Genomic DNA, 18,343 nt, shown 5'->3' with positions numbered 1-18,343 from the left:
CTCTCTTTCAAATTCTGAAGGTGGCAGAAGTAAAATACAGGGAGCGAAAGGCTATTTACAATTTGTACAGAAACCAGATGTCAGTTATAAGAGTCGAGGGACATGAAAGGGAAGCAGTGGTTGGGAAGGGAGTGAGACAGGGTTGTAGCCTCTCCCCAATTCAGAGTAGGTATTAAAATCCATGGAGAAGAAATAAAAACTTTGAGGTTCGCCGATGACATTCTAATTCTGTCAGAGACAGCAAAGGACTTGGAAGAGCAGTTGAATGGAATGGATAGTGTCTTGAAAGGAGGATGTAAGATGAACATCAACAAAAGCGAAACGAGGATAATGGAATGTAGTCGAATTAAATCGAGTGATGCTGAGGGAATTAGATTAGGAAATGAGAAACTTAAAGTACTAAAGGAGTTTTGCTATTTGGGGAGCAAAATAACTGATGATGGTCGAAGTAGAGAGGATATAAAACGCCGACTAGCAATGGCAAGAAAAGCGTTTCTCAGGAAAAGAAATTTGTTAACATCGAGTATAGATTTAAGTGTCACGAAATCACTTCTGAAAGAATTTTGTGGAGTATAGCCATGTATGGAAGTGAAACATGGACGATAACTAGTTTGGACAAGAAGAGAATAGAAGCTTTCGAAATGTGGTGCTACAGAAGAATGCTGAAGATTAGATGGGTAGATCATGTAACTAATGAGGAGGTACTGAATAGGGTTGGGGAGAAGAGGAGTTTGTGGCACAACTTGACTAGAAGAAGGGATCGGTTGGTAGGACATGTTCTAAGGCATCAAGGGATCACAAATTTAGTATTGGAGAGCAGCATGGAGGGTAAAAATCGTAGAGGGAGACCAAGAGATGAATACACTAAGCAGATTCAGAAAGATGTAGGTTGCAGTAGGTACTGGGAGATGAAGAAGCTTGCACAGGATAGAGTAGTGTGGAGAGCTGCATCAAACCAGTCTCAGGACTGAAGACCACAACAACAACAACTCCAATTCTATTCAATACCTCCTCATTTGTTATGACATCTACCCATCTAATCTTCTGCATTCTTCTATAGCACCACATTTTGAAAGCCTCTATTCTCTTCTTGTTCAAACTATTTATCGTCCATGTTTCACTTCCATACACGGCTACACTCCACACAAATACTTTCACAAACGACTTCCTGACACTTAAATCTATACTCAATGTTAACAAATTTCTCTTCTTCAGAAATGCTTTCCTTGCCATTGCCAGTCTACATTTTATATCCTCTCTACTTCGACCATCATCAGTTATTTTGCTCCCCAAATAGCAAAACTCCTTTACTACTTTAAGCGTCTCATTTCCTAATCTAATTCCTGCAGCATCACCCGATTTAATTCAACTACATTCCATTATTCTCTCGTTTTGCTTTTGTTGATGTTCATATTATATCCTCCTTTCAAGACACTGTCCATTCCGTTCTCAGCTGCTCTTCCAAGTCCTTTGCTGCCTCTGACGGAATTACAATGTCACTGGCATACCTCAAAGTTTTTATTTCTTCTCCATGTATTTTAATACCTACTCCGAATTTTTCTTTTGTTTCCTTTACTGCTTGCTCAATATACAGATTGAATAACATCGGGGAGAGGCTACAACCCTGTCTCACTCCCCTCCCAACCACTGCTTCCCTTTCATGTCCCTCGACTCTTATAACTGACATCTGGTTTCTGTACAAATTGTAAATAGCCTTTCCCTCCCTGTATTTTAGCCCTGCCACCTTTAGAATTTGAAAGAGAGTATTCCAGTCAACATTGTCAAAAGCTTTCTCTAAGTCTACAAATGCTAGAAACATAGGTTTGCCTTTCCTTAATCTATTTTCTAAGATAAGTCGAAGGGTCAGTATTGCCTCACGTGTTTTGCATTTCTACGGAATCCAAACTGATCTTCCCCGAGGTCGGCTTCAAACAGTTTTTCTATTTGTCTGTAAAGAATTCGTGTTAGTATTTTGCAGCTGTGACTTATTAAACTGATAGTTCGGTAATTTTCACATCTGTCAACACCTGCTTTCTTTGGGATTGTAATTATATTCATCTTGAAGTCTGAGGGTATTTCTCCTGTCTCATACATCTTGCTCACCAGATGGTAGAGTTTTGTTAGGCCTGGCTCTCCCAAGGCTGTCAGTAGTTGTAATGGAATGTTGTCTACTCATGGGGCCTTGTTTCGACTTAGGTCTTTCAGTGCTCTGTCAAACTCTTCATGTAGTATCATATCTCCTATTTCATCTTCATCTTTTAGGTATTACGTAAAAATTTTAACAACACTGATCCACAAAATTCACTTTATTTTTTACAGACATGAAAGTAGTAGTTTTTTATATAGGTTTAGACGTGCAGGACATCAATATCAAGGTTAAAATTGTCTCCTAGCCCAGGGTTACAAGTAAATAAGGTGTTTACATTTCACAGTCACACTTACGGGACATTATAGGAGCTACATGCTAAGGCATTGCAATAAGAGATCCTCTGACATAAATGAGTGACGTAGACACTTCTAGTGCAATCTGGCAATACTGCTTTACCAGTACTTGTGTTCACAGCATCTCATCACATGAGCATTGTCGAATGTAGAAACAGATACGATTTTGTTGTTTATTGTGACTGCATAATCCTGTGCTGTATTAGTTCTCTTGTTACTGGAACGAGTGTTGTGGCGGTTGGCAGTGGATGTATGTGGGGTGAAGTGTTGAAATTGAACAGTTGTGTTATTGAGCATGTGTACGCTTCCACAAAAATATGCCGCATCTGCAGTAACAAACCTGATAACTTTTATTACATTTCTGCAGATGTTATTAGCAGTACAAGAAGGTGACCACTGACTAAAGCAGTCAATCAATCATACTCCTTGTATTTTGGGTAAGTTGGAGACCAAGATAAATTGTGGGCTCCACATTTCTGTTGCAACTCATGTTCATCTACACTGAATGCTTAGATGCATAGTAAAAAAGTCTCCAAGCACTTTGGTGAGCCTGCTATTTGGCATGAATTAACAAATCATGCATTGAGTTGCTATTGGGTACCTCCCATGAGCGCAGGAGTCAATATCAAGAGAAGGAGCGATATTCAATAATACCCTAACCCATCTGTCATTCGCCTGATGGCTCATGGCAAGGGACGGCCAGTTCCTGTTCCCCCACATGAACTACAATCAAGCAGTGACAGTAGATCATGCTGAACTGGCGTATACAGCTGAAAAAGTGTAATCATACCAGTGATACTGTCCTCACATTTACACCAAAATCGTCATCCAGAGAACCACGTAAAATCACACAGTGTGAACTCAGTAATCTGATTAAGGATTCAGATCTTCCAAAGCATAAAGCTGAACTCTTGGCCTCATGACTGCAGCACTGGAATCCCCTTGCTTACACAATACCCACATGCAGGGATCTTGTGGATGAATTCATTCATTCTTAGATGGTCATTAGCTGCAACATGATACTGAAGATGCACTTCCTTTACCCCACCTCGAGGTGTTCCCTGAAAACTGGGTTGCGTTCAGTCAGGAGTACAGTGGCGGTTCCATCGCAACATTTGCCTCATGAAGCAGCAGTAAGCCGGATGGTGGACTACTGCTATGTTGTCTGACTACTGCTGGATGCTACAGAGATGCTCCCAAAAGATGTGAATAAACTAAGTAAGTACAGAATGAGATTTTCACTCTGCAGCGGAGTGTGTGCTGAAATGAAACTTCCTGGCAGATTAAAACTGTGTGCCCGACCGAGACTCGAACTCGGGACCTTTGCCTTTCGCGGGCAAGTGCTCTACCATCTGAGCTACCGAAGCACGGCTCACGCCCGGTCCTCACAGCTTTACTTCTGCCAGTATCTCGTCTCCTACCTTCCAAACTTTACAAAAGCTCTCCTACGAAGTAAGTTCACTTAATGTGTGAGGGTATAGCCAATTGATTATGGTAGCAGTGTACGTATCACCTAAAGTTCCAACTTACTTGTAATCCTGACCTAGGAGACAATTTTAATCATGATGTTCATGTTCAGTGCATCAAGATCTATAGAGACCATCTACTTTCGTTTCTGCTTAAAATCTGCTGTGGACCAGTGTAATTTAGAATTTAGGAGAGAATAAACTGGCAGGAAAGCTTACATAAGACAGCTGCCTGCCACTGTCAATGATTGGAAGGGAAAGCCTTGCCTCGGAATTTCATTGGGGCATGTATTTTTCTATTTGACATTATGGTTCTTATATTTAGCCTGACTGTATATTAAAGGTCAGTTTTCTCAATTAGTTACACTTTTTACATGACACTTAGGCAGCAATAGCCAGTTACTGGTAACATACTGTAATGAAATATGCTCCAAGGATAATTATTATAGTATTCATTAATGTAAATACTTCATTAGGTTGTCAGGAAGGCAGATCTCAGAATGGAGTCATCAAGTTAGTCATTTTTGACTTGTATTTTCTTTATTTGTAAGTTTCTATGTAGCTGTGTGTTTGTATTTCTATCTCTTATATTATTCTACTTATTTATGCAGTTTTGTAGCTACATTTGTGTTATGTTATACCTTGTTTTAGTGTGTGTGTGTGCTTCATCTTTTATTTCTGTATCACTGTACGATAGTCCATTTTCACTATCACCCCTGCTGCCTTTTAGTGGTATAGTTATGTTTGGTCTGGGTGTGAATCTATATGTCCTCTCTCTAGAGTATTTTTTTTATAATATTCTTGAAATAGTGTACACTGTTTATCTAGTTCTCATCACTGGTCTGGATTCCCAATGAAATTATGCACGTTGCCTTACATTATCCTTTGTAGTCTGTCCTGGGTATGTGCACTGCAGCGTAGAATTATATGTTCGTGGGAGCCAATTTCCCCACATGCGACTCCTGGTTCTGTCAGATGGGATATAGACCATGTCCAGTTAGGAAGTGTATCATTCAATGGCTTGGGGTAGAACGTTTTACTCCTAATCTTTCCCTTAGGTTGGAATATCAACAACATAAGGGAAAGATAGCTTACTACTCACTGTACAGATGACATGTACAGCTGCAGACAGACACAACAAAAAGGCGCTTACACATTGGAATTCACAAAGCCTTCTTCAGTTGTGACTGTTTGCAAGTGAACAAGTTGTCTTTACAGTGAGTAGCAATCTATCTTTCCCTTATATTGCTGTTAATCTTTCCCTTGTGTTCACAACTATCTCATAGACTCACAAGCCCTTTTCGCATGTGTCCCACTCCATTTGCCATGTATTGCCCCGTCATCTTTTAAGATGGAATTTATCAGTGATGTCTTCTTCTGTGATTGTTTTATTACATCTGTGAAGCCATTCTTCATCCAATATGTTGCAGCACAGTACCTGATGATTATGTTGACTGGAAAGATGCAAAGATTATGAAAAATGCTTTTGAAGATGTGGTTCTAAAGGCATCTCATAACTGGGAATACATCCCTCTGCTTGTGCCCATGTGCTTGCTGCAGAGTCAAAACCACACAGTGTATGTTACTAGTCTGTAATCTGCAGTATTTATTCATCCCAGTTTCTTGGCATTGTCTGCTGTAGTTTACATATGGGTCTTGAAGAAGACGACTTTCTCTATCATAGTTCCCAGGTATCTTGTCTGTTTTCGCACTATGTTTCAGTTTCCAAGTTTCACTGATGGGTTTCGAATGACTGTTCCTTTAAGAAGGGTGCAAAGTTTGTTTCATGCACACCAGTGTATACCACTGCCTTCCTCCTTAAGTTGTGTTCAGGACTTAGCCAGCACTACCACCAGTAGGTCATTGGCATATACCACAATTCCATCAGGCTCTCCACGGGATGGACTAAAGGTGCTAGACCAAAGAAGATGGGCTCAAAGAATGACCCTTGTGGGCATCTCTCACTGAGTCTTTTGGCCACTTTCTGGTTTCATGCTTGCCACTCAGCAACCATGTACCTGAAGTAATCCTGTAGATTGTGGTACAGGCTGGCTGGTACCAGCAGCTCCCTAAGACGTGCAAACAAGGTCACCTGAGGTTGCCAATGTAACCCTGATGTCCATCATTATGGTATTTACATATTTTTGATCTGTGTTCTCTACTATGCGGGGAGCTCGGTTTCTCGCATCGTCATCTGATTTGTTTCTCCGATATCCATATTGATGCAAACTAAGTCCTATTAGCTCCCTGTGTGATTGTAGTTTGTCACACAGAAGGCATTCCTGGATCTTGTCAAGTGTGTTCACTAAGCAAATTCACTATTATGATTATGTAGTCTTTCTTGAAGTCTACGGTGTTTGTTATTTTCCATGCTGCGGGTATTCTCCTCAGCTGCAGGACCTCGTTTGGGGTCTTGGATACCGTATTTACTCGAATCTAAGCCGCACTTTTTTTCCGGTTTTTGTAATCCAAAAAACCACCTGCGGCTTAGAATTGAGTGCAAAGTAAGCGGAAGTTCTGAAATATGTTGGTAGGTGCCGCTACAAGTAACTTCTGCCATCGAATATATGTAGCGCTACACAGGCATGCTCTGTAGGCACAAAGATAAATACTGGCGCCAAAACCTCTGCGTCAGTAAATAAATTTAAAAAAAGGTGGAAGACGAGCTTTTTTCTCCGCCCTGAATTTCGACCATTGCATTTTCATACAGTATCCAACGAAGTAAATACAAATTCCGTATTGTTCATCTCCGAGTGTAGCAGCTTTTCGATGTACTACAAAAATCCGACTGGCAAGACTGTTTGCGATGTTTGTCAATATGGCCAGTTCTACTTTTCCTACCTGTGAGAAGAGATGGTTGCTAATGGGAACTTTAATGAATTGTGAATCGTATGCAGTTTTCTCTTCACCATAAGAATAATACGAATATAAACATTTTGCCATGTATTCTTCTGTGTTTGCTGCTATCTCATTTAAATCCTGTCTGCCTGATAAACTACAAAACTAGAGTGAGACAACAGCAAACGTGGAAGAATATACATATCATGTCATGTTTATATTCGTATTATTCTTATGCCTAATAGTGATACAGTCAGAAATGAAGCACGGCAATTGACTAGATTTTCAAATCTAAGATGACTCTAATTTCTGTGCAGAAAGTAATGTACTAAAGAAAAATTTTCGCTTAACTCTCGTTCAGAACATCGTCTATCATACACAGTTTATTATTTGGTTCTTGTTGATCATTATCAAAGAAAGCAGCAGTATAAATAACAACAAATAGCAATCTCTTGCCATTGTTTCGCTAATGAGACGATTCCTCTCTTTTTTTTAATTTTAAGCGGCGATAGCGCGCACAAAAGCAAGCCATGCCACGAGCGGCGACAGGTCATGAACACTCATTATCAGAATGCGACAAACAATGCATGACACAGTACAGTAATGCATTTTCAGCTTAGAGTGACGTAAACACCTATAACAAAGAGAACGGCACTTATCAGATCAAAGAAAAATAAGCAATCAATTCAAACCAGACGAAGCACGTGAAAAACGAAGGGACGGAGCGCCTGACGCATAGCAATGGCTACCTGGTAAAGCTTAACTGTTAAGCTTACGACTCGAACCAAACTACTGTAGCTGTATCGTCATTCATTCGACCTAAATTGTGTCTCATATTACAATGGACCAACTTTGTTTTGATTTGGAGGTGCGGTCTAAAACTTTTCTCTCCCCTTGAATTTCGAGTCTCAAATTTCAGGTGCGGCTTAGACTCGGGAAATTTTTTTTCCTTGATTTCGAGTCTCATTTTTCAGGTGCGGCTTAGATTCGAGTGCGGCTTAGATTCGAGTAAATACGGTACACAGGGGGTAATGTGCAGTGTGATTTGTTGCAGGACTTCCATGTGGATACCATTGGTACCACGGCTCTTAATTTTTCTCCCTTTAGTTTTGTTACTGCTCGTGAGACCACCTTCACCTACAATGATTAAGTGTGGGTTTAAGTTCTGTAGTTGACAGTTTTTGTTTTATTTGTAGGTTGGTGTGTATCCGTAGCTCTGTGTTTTGGTCATCATCAGGTACATGCTTTTGCAGTAAGTTTTATGCAGTGCCTCTCTACTCTTGTGTTTGCATGCCATCTTTTGTCACAGCACTGATAAGACCAGTGAGATTTAGATTTTTTCAGTTGAAATTTTGTAAGCTAATCTCTATATGTTTTCCTGGAATTGTGTTTATGTAAAGCTGTCCCAATGTTGTTTCATTTTTTGAAAAATTACCATTCTTTATCTGTTTTTCATCTCTCTGTATATATCCAGTCTTGGTTGTCTTTATCTGGCATTGTTTGCCCATTGCTAGTATTTTATAGTTTACCTTGTTTGTTTTCTTATGTTTGTGAGCCTGTGGGACCATTGGATTTTTTTCTGAAATAGGGCAGAAATGCTTGACTATGTTATACAGAATTATATAAACTAGGCACAAAACTTCTAAATTCAGGTAGACAAATACTTGACTGAAACTGAGCTACACTACAAGTGGCAAACTGTTACTAATTGTTTGCATACACCAGCCATAAGCAACAAAACAATTAGTTCACAAGTGCAATTGTTGGTACGTGACATGCCAAATGGTACAATAAATGAATGGCGACTGTAAATGTTCGCAACAGAATATGAAAAATTGTAACCGATGGCTGAAGCCAGCAAGAGGCTACAGTTCTCTATCTGTTACTAAACAACGAACATGTTAACACTGTTGTTAAGATTAAAAACTACAAAAACAAGTGATTTTCATGATCCTTACACAATGCCCAACATATTTATGGGGACCCCAGCTTGAGAAGCAGATTGTCACAGCGAACACGCACCATTTTAGAACCACAGGATCAGTTGCTGATTTGTTTGAAAGCATACCTCAAGGGCCTGAGAAACGAGGATGGTTGTATGTGTTTCAAATAGTAGTTCACAAGATGTTAATGTGCACTAGATTGTATTCACCAGGGAAATAATTTGTAACACAATTTCTGCTGACTTCAATTTTTGAGCAATTTAAGTATTAAATGGGGATGCTGATTTCCAAATTGCGTTTTTTTTTTTAACCATGTCAAGTTTTTTCTCAACATGTTTTGCGAATATGACCATTCTACGTGGGATCAAGTGTGGAGCCAGCAAAAGCTATTGCTGTCCAGTTGGCTGACAAACTTTCTACAACCAATGAGGGGAGGGGTGAATGATACCACAGCAGACCAGTGACAAGTTCAAACTGTGTAGACCAGTTCAGATACTGTAGTGGAATGTTCTGTCACTCTTATTTAGTGAAGTGCATACTGACATGGAATCAAGAGTTCTTGTCTGTGTTCAGTTTTTATTTATTTCCTAATGTCTGCCTCTGGTAGTTAGCTTTGCAAGTGCTTAAACAGCCCTGATTTGTTTTGTTATATAAGTGGCAGTTTTACCATTCCCAGTTAAAGGACAACCATCAGCACATTTGCCAGGCAAGCTTATTTTGCCTCTTTTTTAAGTTAAAGTTGCTGATCAAGATAAATTATGGGGCCCTCACAAATTGTGCAAGCAGTGTGTCGAGAGTTTGTCTATCTGTCTGAAATATGTACAATTGTCCTTTACCTCAGGCCTTTGAGATACGCTTTTAATAAATCAGCAACTGATCCTGTGGTTCTAAAATGGTGTGTGTTCACTATGATGATCTGACGATCTACACCAGAGCTTCTCAAACTGGGGTCCCCCGTGAATATGCCAGAGGTTACGTAAGGATCTTGAAAATAACTTGTTTCAATAATTTTTAATCTTAAAACAGTTTGTTAACTCTGTTTTCAAGTTTGCTAACAACTATAATTAACCATAAAATATTTTAGGAAACTACTAATTTTTACCACGGGTATCTCTGTTGCCTTAATAGAAATCTAGTTTCGTGTCTTTACTTCAAATCTTATGGGGAATTAGCAACTTCTTGGGGAAACAGATTACAAAGTAATCAGAGGGCTTAGTTTGAAGTTATTTTCTCACTGTCTTGTGATACAGTGCACTAGCAAAAATGAAACCCAACTGTGAATGCTGTTCTCGAACATGGGATGAATTGGTTGATATTTATAAGCAGCTTGAAATCACCCTGATTACTGTAAAACGATTGGCAACTGCTGTGAATCAGTGTGTTGGAAGAGCTCCCAAGAGTTGTGTACCTGTGATATCGGTACTGGAGGTACCAATAGTATTATCCTCTCCTGTGGATCCTATCTCTTCTGCACTAAGTACAGAATCTGTCATTACTCATTCACTTGACTGCGAGTGGTGTGTCAATGGTAGATCTAGGCAGCTTATACAGGGTGGGCGGTGACCAGGGAGGACTCAGGGTGTATACAATTTGCCCCACCAACAAGTCTGGGGTGCTGTCTCTCACTGAAACTGAATCAGTGGCACTCACTCCATCTGTTTTGGTGAAACATGTTTTGTCAGGTGTCAAGAAGAGGCAAACACAAAAGGGTAGAGGTCTTTTAATCATTGGCAGTTCAAATGTACAGTGCATGATGGTATCCCTTAGGGAAATGGCATCAGGACACCAGGTGCTCTCAGTATATACACCTGGGGGCCTCAGTCAACATGTTGAAGAGGCTTTCCAGCAGCCACTGAGGGGACAGGGTGCAACCAACTGCAGACTGTGGTGCACATTGGAACAAATGATGCCTGCCATCTGGGCTCCAAGATCATACCTGGGTCATTCCAGTGACTGACAGAGAAAGTTGAGAAGACCAGCCTTGCACATGGAGTTTTAACGAAGCTCACAATTTGCAGCCTTTCCTGCCGCAACTGATCATGGGCCTATGGTTCTGACTGGAGCAGAAGGACTGAACCAGGTGCTCTGAAGGTACTGTGAAAAGTTAGGCTGCGACTTACTGGACTTGTGCCATAGGGTTGCGAACTGCAGGGTCTCCCTAAATGGGTCAGGTGTGCACTATACATCAGAGGCTGCTACTCAGGTAGCTGCACTGTGTTAGTGTGCATGCAAGTGTTTATTAAGTTAGGTGAATCTCCATCCAAACCAGATAACGGCAGCTGTAGGAAACCCAGAAGTATCAGTGTAAGATCCAAAGAAATGTCTCCCATAGGTGAGAATACTGTCTACATCTACATCTACGTGATTACTCTGCTATTCACAGTAAAGTGCCAGGCAGAGGGTTCAATGAACCACATTAAAGGTGTCTCTCTACTGTTCCACTCTCGAATGGCACGCGGGAAAATCGAGCACTTAAATTTTTCTGTGCGAGCCCTGATTTCTCTTATTTTATCGTAATGATCATTTCTCCCTATGTAGGTGGGTGCCAACAGAATGTTTTCGCAATCGGAGGAGAAAACTGGTCATTAAAATTTCATGAGAAGATCCTGTCCCATACTGACATCCTAATGGTAAACTGCCAAAGCATTTGCAACAAAGTGCCGAGTTTGAAGCGCTCATGAAAAGCAGTGAAGTTCACACAACACTAGGTACAGAAAGCTGGTTGAAACCTGAAACTGATAGCAGTGAATTTTTGGGGTAAAGTTAAGTGTATATCGAAAGGATAGGCGAATGAGAAATGGGTGGTGTATCTGCCGCAAAACACAACAAACTTAAATCCATCAAGATAGAAACTGAAGCTGCATGTGACATTGTTTGGGTGAGACTCAATATCAGGGGTGGTCATAAAATGATAGCTGGATTCTTGTATTGCAGCCCAGACTCATCTTCTGATGTAACCAAAAACTCTAGACAAAACTTCAGTTCACTTGTACATAAGTTCACCAATTGTGCAAATTTTAATCATCCAACAATTAATTGGGAAAATTACTGTTCTGTTAGTGCTGTGTGTGATAAGATATCCTGTGAAACATTACTAAATGCCTTCTCTGAGAAATGTCTGAACATAGAGTTAGGAACCCCACTCACGATAATGTACATTGGATCTAATGGCAACAGACAGACCTGGTCTCTTTGAGGACGTCCACACTGAAACTGGTATCAGTGACCACGACATGGTTGTGGCAACAATGATTACCAAAGTACAAAGGATGACTAAAACAAGCAGAAAGATTTATATGTTCAATAAGCTAGATAAAAAAATCAGTAGTGTCATATCTCAATGAGGAACTTGAAGCTTTCAGCACAGAGCAGGAGCTTGTAGAGGAACTGTGGCTCAGGTTTATAGGAATAGTTGACACGCAATGGATAGATACGTGCCCAGCAGAATAGTCCATAATGGGAGGGAACCTCCACGGTATACAGTCACTGTAAAGAAACTTCTAAAGAAACAGAGATTACTGCATAATACATGTAAAACAAAGCATAGTGCTACAGATAAACACTAAATGAAACACTTTCGACTGTCAAGAGAGCAATACATGATGCCGTCAAACACTACCTTAGCAGAAAATTGTCAAATGATCTTTCACAGAACCCAAAGAAATTATGGTTATATGTAAGGCTATTAGTGGCATCAAAGTTAATGTCCAGTCCCTAGCAAATGAGACAGGAACTGAAACTGAGGATAGCAAAGAAAGGCTGAAATGCTTAACTCCATTTTTTGCTTAACTCCATTTTCAAATGTTCTTTCAAAGGAAAACCTGGGAGAACTGCCCCAATTTAATCCGTGTACCACTGGAAAGATGAATGAAATAAGTACTAGTGTCAGTGGCATTGAGAAACGGCTGAAATCTTTAAAACTGAACAAAGTTCCAGGGCCTGAGGAAATGCCTGCCACAATCTATACCGAATTTGCAGCTGAGAGAGCCCCTCTTTTAACTGTAATCTACTGTAGATCCCACAAACAAAAAACCTTGTCTAGTTGTTGGAGAATAGCACAGGTCACACCCATCTACGAGAAGGGTAGTAGAAGTGATTCAGAAAATTATCGTCCAGTGTCTCTGAAACCGATTTGTTGCAGAATCTTAGAACAAATTCTAAGCTCAAGCATAATGAGGTATCTTGAACAGAATGACTTCCTCAATGCCAACCAGCACCGACTGCGAAAACATTGACAATGTGAAACCCAACTTGCACTTTTCTCACATGACACTGAAAGCTTCGGATCAAGGCAATCAGGCCGATGCAGTATTTCTTGATTTCCGAAAAGCATTTGACTTTGTACCACAGCTATGCTTTCTTATTGCCAAAAGTACAATCATATGAGGATCAAGTGAAATTTTTGACTGGACTGGGGAATTTTTGGTAGGGAGGACATAGCATGTTATCTTGGATGGAGGGTCATAGTCAGATGTAGAAGTAACTTCTGGTGAGCCCCATAGAAGTGTTTTGGGATCCTTGTTGTTCATGGTGTATATTAATGATATTGCAGACAATATCAATAGTAAAATCAGGCTTTCTGTAGATGATGCAGTAATCTATATTGAAGTACTATCTGAAAGAAGCTGCATAAATATTCAGTCAGATCTTGATAAGATTTCAAAGTGGTGCAAAGATTGGCAACTTGCTTTAAATGCTAAGAAATGCAATACAGTGTACTTCACAAAATTAAAAAAAAAAAACATAGCATCCTATGACTATAATATCATAGAGTCATCACTGGAATTCACTGACTCATATAAATACCTGAGTGAACACTCTGTATGGATATGAAATGGAATTATCACATAGGCTCAGTCATTGGTACAACAGGTAGTACATTTCAGTTTATTGATAGAATACTGGGGAATTGCAATCCACCTACGAAGGAGATTGATTACAAACCACTCATGCGACCCATTATAGAATATTGCTCAAGTATGTGGTATTCGTATCAAATATGACTAACAGGGGATATCGAACATATACAGAGAAGGGCAGGTTTGTTTAAGCTGTGGGAGTGTGGTACAGAGAACTGAAGGAAGTGAACTGGCAGACACTTTAAGACAGGCGTAAACTATCCTGAGAAAGTGTATTAACAACATTTGAAGAACTGGCTTTAAATGATGGCTCTAGGAATGTACTATAATCCCCTACATACCGCTCACACAGGGATCATGAGGACAAGATTAGAATAATTACTGCATGCACAGAGGCATTCATACAATCATTCTTCCCTAATATCTGGTAAAATGGGACATACCCTCTGCCACAAACCTCACGGTGGTTTACATAAAATAGATGTAGATGCAGACCAGGGGAATACAAGGTAAACTTTCATTTGTTATACTTATGATTTGGCGAGACCCAGAGATCACTCAAGAGGTTGTCAATTTTTTACGGTGAAAACACCATAATACAACAAAAAACACAAATATAAAATAGAGTATCCTCGTTTACCATTCGCTATATGTAAAGAGTCTCATTCAGCTGAAATCCCAGTGCCAGTTTTCAATGAATTACCTTATTTGGAAATGCAGGAATGCGTGTCTAGTGAATGTCTGAGTGACACCACTGATAATGATTTTGCAACTGAAGATGATTACATATGTAAGGAATTTGAGCAGCTAAAGTTTGGCAAGAGATTTTGGACTACCCAGAAAAGTTTCAGAACTGTTAGCATTAATACTGTGTGTGAAAAACTTGCTTGCAAAAGAAGCTACAGTATTCTACCTTCAATCAAGAGAACATGTGTTTCTGCAATATTTTTGAAGTGATGATGGGTTTGTATATTGTCATTATGTATGTGGTTTAAAGGAGAGTTGGGAATTTCAGCCTATAACATAAATGAATGGTGATTGTGGATCGATAGCTCAATGAGGAGCTTCAAGTGTGTCCTCCGCAATGTAAATTTATTTGGTGCAATTCCAATACGCTATTCAATTTGTTTACAAGAGGAATATGAAGACATAAAGAAAAGCCATTGATTTGTTGCAATATCACATGCATCAACATATCATCTGTGCTGACTTTAAAATGGTCTGCTGCCTCTTTGATTGAAAAATAAGTATGAAATTGCATTTTTTACATAGTCATTTCACTGACTTTCTGGAAAATCTTGATGCAGTCAGTGATGAGCAGAGTGAGCGACTCCACCAAGATATGAACATCATTGAGATATGTGTACGACGGCCGACTATTGTTGAAGAATTAAGCGAGAATGTCCACATATTAAACACCCCAGAAGAAGCTGTAAGCAAAAATTTTTGCTTATTATGTATGCTCACCATTTGGTAAAGAAAGTTTACTATTTGTATGAACACAATTTAACTCGCAGTAACTATTATAGCCTTGGTAAGAATAGAACATTTTTCTGTGAACAGTATATTTGGTAAGTTTTACATTTATTTTCCTATATATGCACAGTTTGCATGACTTTCGAAACAAAGAGAGAGTATTCTGTAGCTTAAAAAATTGATGTGATGGATAAAAACTGCAGTTATTTTTGTATTTGGAGGCCAAAGATTAGTCAAAAACAAGTCATGGATCTAAGACAGTCAAATTTCTGTTCTCCTGTATAATTAGCATAAATTTAACACATTTCATATTTACCTGTAAAATATGTCTACTGATGGAATGATGTGCGGGTAAGTAGATAAGCAGGCTTTATATCTGCAGACAGCATCTGGTTGATGATAAACAGTACACGTGTTGAACAGTCTGTTAAGAGATTCCTAAAACAAAATAACAATACCAGGTATTTGGATGGATAGATGTTTTTAATAATCAGCAACAGCATTAACAATGCAGTTAGATACTTATTGACATCCATAAAGCCACACCTGTAAGCCACTTCGTGTTGTCTCTTTTATTATATTGTTTGTCCCTGGCCATGGATGAACTTCAAAAACAATTTCTTTGTTCAAAAACTCAATCCCACTTCTTATATGCTGTAAAGCTACTTTGTACCTGAAAATAAATTGATAATTATACCACTAAAAAGTTTCCATAGCAGATAATGAACACATTTTATTGTTAGTGACATCAGCAAAGTACAAGATATTAAAAAAAGTTACACAACAAGAAACTACAACACTGCCTCAAACCAAGCGAGTACCAAGTAAAAAGCATGTTTCCATTGAGAAAATGTAGTAGTAGTTTTGTGGACAACGAATTATTTTTATTATGAGAACATGGAAAATTTGTAAGAGACTGAGATGTGCCAGTCAAGGTTTTACAGGACGACTAAATCAATTCTCATTGCACTTTCGCCTTCGAAAAGGAAGAGCTTGATCCGGGTTGTAGCTAAATTCTTTCAAAAAGGATAAGAAGATGTATAAGACTGTGTCTACTGCTCTACTTGCTTCAAATGCAAACTGAGTTTACTTGCTGCAGACAAAATTTCATACCATTCCTTTGGCCACTCATTACAACCTTTTGTCTGATAAAAATCAAATGGGAAGGTTCAGGCTTATGATTACCTTTCCTCTTTGTGGTAAACTAGTAAGCCAGATACCAAACTGCCAAAACTGGGTTATTTCATTCTTGGCTTTGAATGTCTCCATCTATTACTGACTTTCTGCAGTCAAGTTCTGAACTGTGATCACATCTCTTATTTCCCTAATACACCACAAGTTACATTCTATCACCCTCCTAATTGCCATAACATCCTTACCCATACAAACAATAATCCCAGGCCACTGTCAATTCACTATGGTTCTTACCCTTTCAACCACTCCCACAGTAAAACCTGCTCCTTGCACCAACCCACTATCACCCATACTGGCCACATCACTGGCAAAAATCACAACAATAAAGGTAGGCATGACAACTCACGTCACTTATCTGCTCACAAGTTCACTGCATGCCTTTCTTCATAGGAAGTAGCACTACAAATGTGGCAGAATTAATGAATGGACACAAACTCCTGATCTCTAGGTTGTCAACCTTCCACTTGCTGAGAATCCTCTACAACATGACTAAGATATCGTAGTGTCTGCTTGGCCACAGGGGGTATTTGGCTCCATTCACACAACTCTGGTGACAGTAAATTGCAAAACAACACTTCTATTTGTATGTCATCCTCTCATGGTGAACCGAAAGTAAGTACGCCTCTTGCTTCCTTCTCTTAGTTCCCTCGCCTCAGTTTATTTTACTTCAACACAAATCTTTCCTGAGTTTTGTCTTATTATCGTTCCATCTGCTTTCTTTTACATTGACATTAGCACAATTGTTGCAGATCTTCTATCTTTGTTCTCCCAATCACTCTGATGTCTTTTCTTCCTTACACATTATGGATCCATTCATAACCTTGCTTACAAAGATTCTGCTCGTACCCTCTTCCCCTCTTTTTCTCATCCTGAAGAAGGGGACTTAAAAGTTCCAACAGCTGTGTTTTTTTTTCTTTTTTTTTCATGTGCAGCCACAACACATACTGGAATAAATCTCCAGGAGATGTGTACAAGCCAGCCATCAGCTTACTCCAAACTGAAGTATTTCTGAAAGCGTGTTTTCTTTTTACACAATATGTTTTAGTTTCTGAAAGTTCATAACAAGTATCTCACAAATCTCAGTTTTATCAGTGGTCTACACTCTAGCATTTATAATACACAATACCATTTCCATACTTGATTTTTTTTAAACAATTTTTTCACGTTAATAAAAGCATCACATACCGATTAAGTCTACTATATGCTGAGCCCAATGCATAATGAACTGCAGGCAAACGAGGTCCATGGGCATTCTTAACAGTTACAAGCATATTAATGGACGAAACTATATCCTCATAGTTCAATGCTTCAATCCAACTCCAGCATAATGCATACTGCAGCACACTATATTCAATCTCTTTCCAGCCATAAACCTGTAGGGAAACCATTAATTTCAGTCATGACTTTTGCAATGCCAGAAAAACTACAGTCCATCACAAGAATTTGAAATTATAAAACATATGCGAATAAGATCACAGAAAAAATATAAGCTTAACATCCACAGTATTAAGAAAAGGATAGACTGCTAGGCATTGCAAAGAAATTGTTGCATCATACTCACACACAATGGGAAGGACTTCTTCGGAAACAGAAAAAACGCACATTCACACAAACCAAATTCTCACAAATTACTACTCTAGCCTGACTGGAGTTGCTGCTGACATAAGCAGCAATCTGGGGTGGGCGGTCAAGGAGCATCTGGCTGGCACTGTGTAAGCACACGAGTTAGAGGACGGACGGACGGACGGACGGACGGACGCGCGCGCGCGCGCGCGCGCGCGCGCACACACACACACACACACACACACACACACACACACACACACACACAGAGAGAGAGAAAGAGAGAGAGAGAGAGAGAGAGAGAGAGAGAGAGAGTTGGCAGTGGTGTGTGTGTGTGTGTGTGTGTGTGTGTGTGTGTGTGTGTGTGAGCGAAAGCGCATGTGTGGGCGCGTGTCAACTAGCTCGATAAAGGACATACTCTGAAAGTTAACAAGTTTTCTGTTTTTTTTTGTACGTGCCTGTTGATGATTCAATGTTCTTGTTTTTCAGTGAGTGGTCCCTTTACGCCCTTAAATATTTACATTCTGCCAGAACTTTGCTACTATAATCTGTATATACAGGG

At 39.5% G+C, this 18,343-nt stretch overlaps 1 protein-coding gene across 5 annotated transcripts in view; it reads right to left on the bottom strand.

The window, feature by feature from the left end:
- LOC124609238 overlaps positions 1-18,343 on the bottom strand; it is a 330,778-nt gene that overhangs the window by 251,256 nt on the left and 61,179 nt on the right. For all 5 annotated transcript variants that reach the window (XM_047140056.1, XM_047140059.1, XM_047140060.1 and 2 more), the window contains exons 9-11: positions 17,404-17,591; positions 15,571-15,697; positions 15,341-15,462 (exon numbers count right to left, since the gene is read on the bottom strand). In XM_047140056.1, the coding sequence (XP_046996012.1) occupies positions 15,341-15,462; positions 15,571-15,697; positions 17,404-17,591 (437 nt within the window). The remainder of the gene's footprint in view (positions 1-15,340; positions 15,463-15,570; positions 15,698-17,403; positions 17,592-18,343) is intronic.

The sequence above is a fragment of the Schistocerca americana genome, chromosome 1, assembly GCF_021461395.2.
Source record: "Schistocerca americana isolate TAMUIC-IGC-003095 chromosome 1, iqSchAmer2.1, whole genome shotgun sequence".
NCBI lineage: Eukaryota > Metazoa > Arthropoda > Insecta > Orthoptera > Acrididae > Schistocerca > Schistocerca americana.
Note: the sequence above shows the minus strand (reverse complement) of the source record. Positions and strands in the feature narration are given on the sequence as shown.